The following is a 10,734-nucleotide window of genomic DNA, read 5'->3' as shown; positions in this document are numbered from 1 at the left end:
TGCTTTATATATGATTAGGATAAAATTAATTTTTGTATTTACTTTTTTAATTCAGTTTGCCAAAAAGACTTTTTTTGAGAGTGACAGTTAAAAAATTATTTAAAAATATATGGCAATACAAAAAATAATGAAAATGGCAGCTAATTATTATTTTATATGTATGTATAACATTTTTTATAAAATCTCATAGTAATTAGTTTTATTCACACTTTTTATAAATTTTCAATCATTTGTTTACTTATGTACATATATTTTTTTGTTGAAAATTCTATTTACATATAATACGATATAAATAAAATGGAACAATTTATTTTGTATTTCTATTTTTTTATTTATTTTTTTTTATTTATTTTTTTTAACTTATTTTTTTTTTTTGCTTTAAAAATTATTATTTTTTTATCATTGAATTAATTTAATAATTTTAGTTAAAATTTAAATCACTTTTTAATTAAATAGTATGCTTCATTTTATTTAGTATGCTTCATTTTATTATTAATTTGCTATCATTTATATATTTATATTTTTAGCCTTCTTATTCTTTTTTTGTAATTATTAAATATTTATTTTAATATTAATTTGATTAACATAATGTAATATAGTAATAATTTTCATAACGTAAAAAATTTTAAATTAATTATAAAAGAATACTCCAATTTATTTACTTCTTCTTCTGGTAGATTAAATTTTGTATTAATAAATATTTTTCTACTTCAAAAAAAATCGTACGGAAATTTCAAAAAATGTTGAGTAATGTTAGCTCATACACAATAACTGGAGGTTAGCATGAGCCCTGCTTTTTTACCAAAATTTCATTACAGTATACTAATATAACTTTGTCATTACAAAAAAAAAATATGAACAATATTCTTTATTACGTAAAATTAATAAATTGAATTCCAACTTTATGCGAAAATGTATGCCAGCGACATCTGCATGTGATATACTTATACGTGTATAATAAAAGCATCGAATGGCAACACGGTATATTTAAATGTTTTGACATTCTTCAAATTTACGAAAAATTATCGTAAAGCAGAATACAAAAGATTAAGGAAAAGCGATGTATGTCGTCTTTCCAAGTGCAAAATTAAGTTGGGCGTGCATGTGTTTAATTCCGCGATCAGAGTCAAACCTGAGCGCAAAGATATACTGCGCTCAATAAAAAGTAATTTCATTACAATTTGAGTAACTAAAAAGATAGCTTTGAACTTTTACATTGCTACTCGGAGAGATTTTGTAAAATTTTTATATAATAAAACTTCTGGCTTTCCAAATAACTTCTGATTGTGCTAATAGAGTATTGAGATTTGTGTTCACATAGAACTTGCGAAATTCAGGCCGTATAAACAGGTAAATACATTTTAGCAAACATGCTGAAGTCTACAATGGTTTGAAGCAATAAATGAGCGGCAAAAATTATGTGTAATGTTTTTTTTTATTCTTTAATAAAGCTGTTGCTGTTATCAATTACAGAAAAGTAAGTTGTCGATAGCGTGGAAAGTAAGAAAGTGGAAAACGTGGAGGAAATTAACCGCCAAAGCAAAAGAAACAATAGCGCAGCAGTGGAGAGAAAATCTGGGAATAAGCAGTAGAGCAAGTGACAACTACAGTTCGTGGACAATTGGAAGGGAGTACAAGGTGGTGGTGGTTGTGTATTGGCATCGTTATTCGCTCGGCAAAGAGTGAAAACACATTGCAAACGGTTAGTGACGCGCAGAAATCGGACGGCAGCGTTTGGGATCAGAATAGCCATTCATAGGAGGCAAATTTTTGCCTTTTTTGTTGTAAAGGCAGTTTGTTTACAGGCGTATATAGTGCATATAATTGGTTAAAATAGCGACATTTAAAGCAATTAATTATTGAATCTGTATAGCAGCTTAATAGCTACATTACGTTCTTATTGAATTACTACTGATTTTGCTACAATCGCAATGAATATGGACGACTACGAATCATTACCCACTACCAGTGTGAGCATTAATATGACAGCCGGAGCAATTGCGGGCGTATTGGAACATTGTGTTATGTATCCATTGGATTCGGTTAAGGTGAGTTTTTGTCAAGTGCTTTAAAAAATTATATGTGAAATTAATTTAATGCTAAACCAATCGATTTAATTTAGTTTTTGTTGCAAACCAGCGGTTGAAAGCTGACTGCTCAGCTGTTAGCAACGCTGTCCTAACCTCACATTTAAGCGTCGTGATGTAATTCTTTCCTCTTTGTTGGCTGCTTTATTGTTGTTTTTCTTCCTATACAAAAATGTTATTTTTTTTTTGGTTCGTTCGATTTCGGCATGACATACCAGAACATAGATGGGTATGTCTATTTATTATTGGTAATGAATGCGTGCTCGGATGTTTTTTTATGTATAAATAAGTGCAAAAGAAATTATTTTAATGCATCAGCAGATGTTTGGTTGGTTAAGGATTGTGGAAGCAGGTGTAATTGTTAGTATGAAAACAGGTGTGTTGTAAAATCATTGACTAAGCATAAACTATCAACCCCATCTGCGGTTAAATGTTTGTTGTGCAAAATTATTATTGATAATAACAGTAATTGCAGATTTTTTATTTTGAAAAAAATGCATTTAAGCATAAATTAGAAAAACCAGAAAAACGTCAACTTATGGCATATAAGTGTATATAAATATATTTATGCTGAACAATACGATCGAAGATTAGCGCGATGCTTTGGATATTAATTTTTGTCAAATCAAAAAAGGACTTCAGTTTGATCGTTCAGTAGTATGGCAGCTATATGTTATATCGCTCCGATATCACATATACATAGCTCCGACAAATAAGCCGCTTTCTGGAGATGACTCCAAAATTTCAGATCAATGTCTCAGAAAAATTAATTCGGGTTTACACAAATAGGCGGACATGGCTAAGTCAACTCAGCTCGTCCTGCTGATCATTTATAGTTCTTTTTGAATTTACCGCAGCTACTCTCAATTTCAATAAATGATTTATTAGTATTTTTTAAAATTTTTGCACATTCCTGCCATTATTATTTAAATTTTTTAATAATTGTACAATGTATGACAGTAATATTTTTATGTGAGGTGCAATAAATATTGTTAAATTGCTCTGCCATTTTCGATACGACTCATTTATGCTAGTGGAATTTCATATATTTCAATATAATTCACGTTCAGGTGCTTATGTCCCAAAACATGATTATGAGTCGGTAAAAACGCTCGATTTATTTTTTATATACATATGTTTGTACGTAGATAGAGTTTGAGATTGCACGTTGGTTAATTATTTTTGGCTGAAGTATGCTTATCGGCTACTAGAGTATTTGGCCAACAATGTACCTGACTGCTAACTGCTACATGATAAGATAATAACTAGATCTAGAACCTATTTTATGTGAATTAAATTTGTTACTTTAAAATCTAATGCTGTATTATATTATTTTTTAGATAAGGTGAGCGCGTTAATTCTTCTGAATTGTTAGTTTGCTACAAAATAAAAACTTATGCGACTATGACGTAGATAATGATAAGTGGGAATTTACGTACATATGTATATTCGTTGTAACATTTATGTCAAACAAAATGTCCAACAATTACAATATAATATGGAATATTTTATTTTTCGAAAGTTTTAGATATTTATGAATCATAATTCTATTTCGTAACTTGGGTTAATATTGCTGGTTGATGATTTTCTATGTGCCAAAGTATACAATGTGTATGTACATGCCTCTTATGTTCACTTTTTATTATAGTCATCCTCTATATACAAATTTGCTTTGATAAAAATGTAATATAATTACCATGCTTCAGTGTCTTATATAATTAATTGGGGGTTCACCATGAAATACACATAGGAATAGTATGCAAAAGAAAAAAATACACAAATTTATTTCATATGTGATCAGAAAATTAAACAATTCAGTAAACAAAATGTTGACATTTGTAGAAATCCCCATAAATGTTTCTCAGAATCATCTGTACATTTATTGAGGCCCACAACATGCCTTGTTCTGATAAATTGTTGTAAATTTAAAGCGATGTGCTTTTGCATAACAATGCAAAATAATATATAAAGGCATATACTTGTAGATGACTAGTCGACAATATATAGAGCTTGAAACTAATTTCACAAGTTCATCTTCTTACATGCCACCCGCACTATTAGTTGGATCAACAAAAAAAATTTAAAAAATATAGAATAATGTGCTTATCATGCTACAATTTGCAAAAAATAAGAAGCAATTGTGAAGTGTTTGTTTAATCGTAATTTATCGTGGCTTCTGCTCCAATACATAAGTACGCAACACTGTAGTACGTTTGTATATAGTATATATGTATGTAGGCATGTATGTATATATGTATATGTACATATATATATGTCTGTATGTTTGTATGTTTTTACTTTCCGCGATTGTAATTGAATGAGTGCATGTTATTATTATTGTTGTTGTTGTTGTTTTTTCCACTGAGGTAATAAAGTGCGCAACAACAATTGTACTGGCATTTTTTACTGTCATGTCTTGATGCCTAGTAATTATCTTTTAATTTTTTCTTACTTTTGATTACAGTAATTTGCATTATTATAAATACGCATATACACACATATGTATGTACATAGTTGGGTATATGAATTTGTGTCTATTAAATATACATTTAAATCATTTAATATAAATTTATATATACTATGTATTCTATGTTATATTCGTGCTCATGAATGAGCCTCGCGTGCATTATTCGGTTATAGAAGTAGAAGTATAGCGCAACTTATTATTTATTGGGTTATACCTACAAAGTTGTCTATATAATATATATGTCCGTGTATTTATAAAAAAATGGTCGGTTATAAATAAGTGCTTATTCACGCTTACAGTGCATTTCAAAACTACATATTTCTCGCATAATGTTACGTAACCTCAAAGTTGGCTATATACTATATGTACATATATGGTAGGTAGAAGTGTCCGTGTGTTTATAAAAAATGGGCGGTTATAAATAAGTGTTTATTCACGCTTACAGCGCTTTTCAAAACTATTTCTCGCATAATGTTACGTAGCCTCTCTTGGATTCTTTAACTTTTCTTAAATACACATAATCTCTATGCTATGCTAGGTGCGAGTTATCGATTTCGCTAAACACACATGAAAATACTATATCTACTATACACAACATTAACTGCTTATACTCGCCGTCATGGCATATAATAGTAGAAAAATTCATGTGCGTGATTTTTCGGTTAGTTTGTTCTTGTTTTTGTATTTTCATTTTATTTTATACATTTTTGCGCGATCTTGTTAGAATAGCTACATGTGTATGTATAGGGCTTAGCATTTGTTGACGCCTTTGTCACCTCTTCTTAATTTCTCTATAACTAATACATAGAACATAACATTTTTACCTATGCACGTTTGTATGTTATACTTTGCATCCATGAAAAAATATTTTTATATTATACTTCATAGTATTTCCTATTTATATACCCTAATGTTTGAAATATCTAAAAGGAAACGTCGACGACTTTATAAAATATATATAGTATAAATGATGGGCGTGACGAGCTGACTCGATTTAGCCATGGCTGTCATATAAGGTGAACGATCAATATTAAGTCCTTGTATGGAATAATTTTTATTTGACGAGATATAATCACGAAATTTGGCTTAGATTATTGTCCAAAGCAACGCTACAATACCAAACAATTTTTTTTCGATCTGACTACTATAGCATATAAGGACATATCGCTCATTTGCTGCAAGACCGGCATAAGTCAAAAAAATCGATTCTCCAGAAAACGCGTTTAAAGTTTTCAACTGACTACAACCTTACACGGTGACTCCAACCTTACACCTCTTCTCAAGCGGAGCATATACATAAGAGGTATTCAAATGAATTTTTCACTCAACATGAAGTATGATATAACGAACAATTCTGCAGCATTAACTCAAAAATCACGTTTTTTGATCTATGCCGGTCTTGCAGCAAATGAGCGATATGTAGCTGCCATAAAAACAGAAAAGCGAAACGATAAAAAAGTTGTTGTACGGAAAAATAATTTGTGAAGGGAATTGTAGCTGCGGTGCAAATTTTTTTCTTTGGTTTTTTATTTATTTTTCGTTAGGGTCATTATAAAACATTGAAAAATAATTAACATTTTCAAATATGCTCGAACACAAAGCGAAGTTCAGTTTAAAATTGCTTTTAAGTACGCTTTCTTTGTGTGCATATTTTCCAAGCTCCTTTGCAAATGCTATGTCTAACGTGAAAGTACATATTTTATATGCATACTGCTTTATATACATTGTATTTGGTTCGTGCCTATTATATAACCTATAATATAATACACTTCGTTTTGTCAATACTTTCCTACTTCGATAATTGAAAATTTTATTTATTAAATTACTTAATTAACACTTTAGAGAGCAATTTTCTACTTTCATATACATATATCAATGAAATTTTAGCAACTACAAACACTACTCAGCTCACACAATCGTTATACTTTTCACGATATCATTTTTCCTGCATCATGCCAATCAATCGTCGTCTATCTATTCTAACATAGGTACAAATATATTTTGTTTCCCAATTCGATATGACGATTGTGGTGTAGGCATATATAACGATTCTAGGAAACCACGCAAGTGTCGTTTAAGATTTCAATGTTAGATAAGTTTTTACTGCCCGTTCCCCAACTATATAATATACTAAATTTTTCTTGTTTTTTAAGAACATTTCAAGGGACGTAACAGCATTATAAATAATATTTTGTTTTTGTTTGATTAGTGATAACTGGGCGTTGTTTGTTTAAATCAATTGCCTTTTCAGAGCACACGACATTTTTACCACCAACTGGTGGACATATATACATACATACACGATTTATGCATCTATCTACAATCAAAAACTGCACTCGACGACCGGCTTCTGCTGTGCACCGACCTGAAGTGCAGCAACTTGATGTAGAGAACTTTTCATATTAATTTAGATTAGGAAATTGCGTAAAAGCCGCTTTATTTACGAATGAAAATGGGAGACCACAATTACTAAGTACTTAAAAACAACTAAGTGTAGCATCAAAGGTTAACACCTCACCACACAATTTTGTAAATTACAGTTGTATAGACCAAAAAATCAATATGAAATAAAAATAGGCTTAATTTTCATTGCAATTACGTTTCTGTAGTTGCCCCATTAGATGAAGTATTGGTGAACAATCAATACCGCTACATCACTCAGTCCATAAAAATAATATACGCATTTATATATATGTACATATGGATACAAGCGAGTGCGTATTCAAAACCAATATCGCATACTATCCCATAAACATAATATTTATACAGACATATGTATTTACATCAATATCGACTCCAACCTCATTATTTTCGTACGCAAAATAAATTTCAAATAATAAATAACAGACTTAAAAATGTATTTTCTCAATTATGTATAGGTTCACATTTCATTCTACGACCTGCATATAAGATACTCTTTATTATTAAACCTTATCATCATTGTTTGTACACGTATACATATATAATTTCAGACAAGAATGCAAAGTTTATCGCCAGTCACTTCCAATTATGACATCAGCACCACCTTCAAGAACATGATCAAGAAAGAGGGTATTATGAGGTGAGTTAATTGCTACTTTACAAGCCATTTTTGTTATCTTCCATACTGATAAAATTTTGGCAATTCCATATTGTTTTTCATAACTATTGATGGCCTGCTGCTACAGACCCATACGTGGTGTCTCCGCTGTTGTTGCTGGCGCCGGACCCGCACATGCGCTGTACTTTGGTTCCTACGAAATGACGAAAGAGCTCCTGACTAAATTCACCACCAACAATCATGTCAATTATAGTGAGTATAATATTTCATATATACTATATTAATGTTCTTACGAATACAAATTTTTTGATTTTAATCTGTAGTGGCGTCCGGTGCTATAGCGACACTCATACATGATGCTGTATCGAATCCCACGGAAGTGATAAAACAACGCATGCAAATGTACAATTCAAAGTATAATTCAGTTATTAGCTGTATGAAGGACGTATATCGTACTGAGGGCATCCAAGCATTCTACAGATCGTACTCCACACAGCTAGTGATGAATATACCATATCAGACAATACATTTTGCCACATACGAATTTTTTCAAAATATGGTAAATACCAATTCAAATGGCGGCATTTATATAAAAAAATAATAATTATTTACTTTCCAACAGTTGAATCATGAACGAAGATATAGTCCCGTAGTTCATATGGTGGCCGGTGGCGCAGCTGGTGCAACCGCTGCTGCCTTCACAACGCCACTGGATGTGGTGAAAACGTTGTTAAATACACAGGAGAATGGGCTCACGAAGGGCATGGGTGAAGCAATACGGCAGGTAATGAAAGTAGTGGTTACTATGTGTGTTTAAACAACCTTCAAGTCAAATTTCTCCCTTCCAATGTGCAATGTAATCATTTAATTGCTTAACTTTGTTTGCAGATCTACGCCGTGGCTGGCGTGAAAGGCTTCTTCCGTGGCATGTTGGCGCGCGTGTTGTACTCCATGCCCGCTACCGCAATTTGCTGGTCTACATATGAATTCTTTAAATTCTACTTGGCTGGCTCCAATCACAGCACCTACAAGTCATCGATCACGGGCAAGAATGCGTTGCAGCGACGAGACGATATGGTGGAACCCGCTGAGAAGACAGCCTACGTGCTGCCAGTAACAACGGCTGATGCCGTGGAGGAGCTACCAACAAGTCCAAGTGCAACAACAGCCACAGCGCCCAGTAGCAGCAGCGCGGGTGGAGCGACAGCTGGGCTAGCGCCAAGTAGTGCTACGGCGATCAAAAGCGTATGTGAACTGCCTAGTAATGTGACGACATCCGCATTAAATCTACACACCAGGCATACGGATGTGAAAAGTACGCGACCATTTGAACGGGGATACTCGAGTCCGTAATTCAAAGAGTGATACTCAGAAATAGAACGAGTGTCGGAGAGAGGGGAGCAACATGAAACGAAACAAAATATTGTAATATACAAAACTCAACAAAAATCTAGTTATCAAGCGACGACTCAATACCAGCGTGGAGCGTACGTTAATACAACAGACAACTTTATTACCGTATTTGGCAACGCTGGCGTGTGCGTGTATATTTATTTATTTTTGGCGTGTCTTTATTGTGAGGTGTGGTGCGTGCAGTTGGGCGGGGTGATGTGTTTAACAGTGTCGACGTGGACCGTCACACTGCGAGTCACCCCAAATTCCTTCCTATCTGAGAAGACTAAAGACTACCAAAAGAGTGCTCAAGAACGGTATCTAACTGGCGAAAGTTTTGTTTAATGGTGATGAATGTGATAAATGTTATTTTTTGTTTGTGCGGTGTTTAAATACCCATCGCCTGCCTGTTGCATAAACCGCATACAAAAGAAGCTCAATGAAGAAAAACAGAAGACAAATTAAAATTAACGTTATAGATTATATAAAATATCTATACTACTAAAGAGAGAAGAATCGAACCAGTGCTAAAACCCTTCGGCTTTAATTGTGCTGGCAACAGGTTGGAACATTTCGCCAACTCTTGGATAAAACGACCCTTATATAGTATTATGTAAATATGCAAGTCTTTAGCTACACCCCTGCTCAGCAACCATACCTTGCGGCACGATGCGCGCTCCCCCTCTCCCCCGTCCGCACATTATTTGCGGTGTAAAAATTCATGTTTGTAAAAATAAAAAAAAAAATAAAATTATCAATTCGGAAAGTGAAATCAATTCGAAAAATCACTACGTGTTTACTCTACACAATAAAATCTTTGCAAAAGAGCATCAACTTGTAATCTAATTACAATACACTAAATAAACCTAGTTTATACATATATATATAAAAGGAAAAAAAAGAAGAAAAATAAAATCACATGAACAGAAAAACAAGAAATGACGCCATGCGTAGTTGTAGGCACAATACTCGTTAGCAGCATTTTGAATTTCCAAGAAATTCACAACACAACTATACGAGTGCATAAAAATACAAGTCACGGCATCGAACTGCGTTTAAGTTCAGGTGCAGCGCGATCTAGCAGCAAGTTGAAACTATTATTTTGCCATTACCACGCTACTACATGGAATCGACAACACTTCCTAACAACATACATACATACACACAATTAAACACACATAGTTACAAACGTTGCAAGAGAATTTCTACTGTGATTACATATATATTACACCATACACGCCTTATATGTTCGGAGTTAAGAAGATGATGCTCATTTTGCTACTTGAAAGACAGGTCTTGTCAATACATTTTTGTTTTCATTCTACATAATTAGATTGTGGTTTTAGCGTGGTGACTGCAAGATATGAAAATTGTTAATATTATTTTAAATTATATTAAATGTAAACTCTTAATATATGCTAACTTAAAAATTTTATTGTTATTAAATTACACAACCTTGTCAGAGAACAGAAAAGCTGAAAAAATAGTCTTTTCGCCAAAATGTATGCTTTGCTTTTTCATTTAATGGGGCGCGGGAGGGACAAATGTGGTATTAGCAATTTTGCGACAATAAAATTTGAGATGTAACATGAGACTCAAATATATCTATAACATATTTGTCGATTTAATATCCACAAGTAGAAATAGGCATATACATATGTACATATATTCCTTTTATCGGAGTCTAATTGCAGGGTGGTGACTCTTCTGGCTAGTTCATCTTCATGCTTCACAGTCACCTACAGGCA

The 10,734-nt window shown here is 32.7% G+C and overlaps 1 protein-coding gene across 2 annotated transcripts; it reads left to right on the top strand.

The window, feature by feature from the left end:
- The first annotated feature begins 1,058 nt into the window (after positions 1–1,058).
- On the top strand, positions 1,059–10,491 carry LOC105223141 (mitoferrin). 2 transcript variants are annotated; one of them, XM_049448928.1, is made up of 7 exons: positions 1,059–1,350; positions 1,474–2,048; positions 7,527–7,615; positions 7,722–7,846; positions 7,918–8,153; positions 8,217–8,378; positions 8,483–10,491. In XM_049448928.1, the coding sequence occupies exons 2-7, from the start codon at positions 1,932–1,934 to the stop codon at positions 8,945–8,947; spliced, it is 1,194 nt and encodes a 397-aa protein (XP_049304885.1). In that variant the 5' UTR covers positions 1,059–1,350; positions 1,474–1,931; the 3' UTR covers positions 8,948–10,491. The 2 variants fall into 2 exon arrangements, with proteins under 2 accessions (XP_049304885.1, XP_049304884.1); XM_049448927.1 differs by having other exon boundaries at positions 1,069–1,350; positions 1,452–2,048.
- Positions 10,492–10,734: the final 243 nt, after the last annotated feature.

Source organism: Bactrocera dorsalis, chromosome 2 (genome assembly GCF_023373825.1).
Source record: "Bactrocera dorsalis isolate Fly_Bdor chromosome 2, ASM2337382v1, whole genome shotgun sequence".
NCBI lineage: Eukaryota > Metazoa > Arthropoda > Insecta > Diptera > Tephritidae > Bactrocera > Bactrocera dorsalis.
Note: the sequence above shows the minus strand (reverse complement) of the source record. Positions and strands in the feature narration are given on the sequence as shown.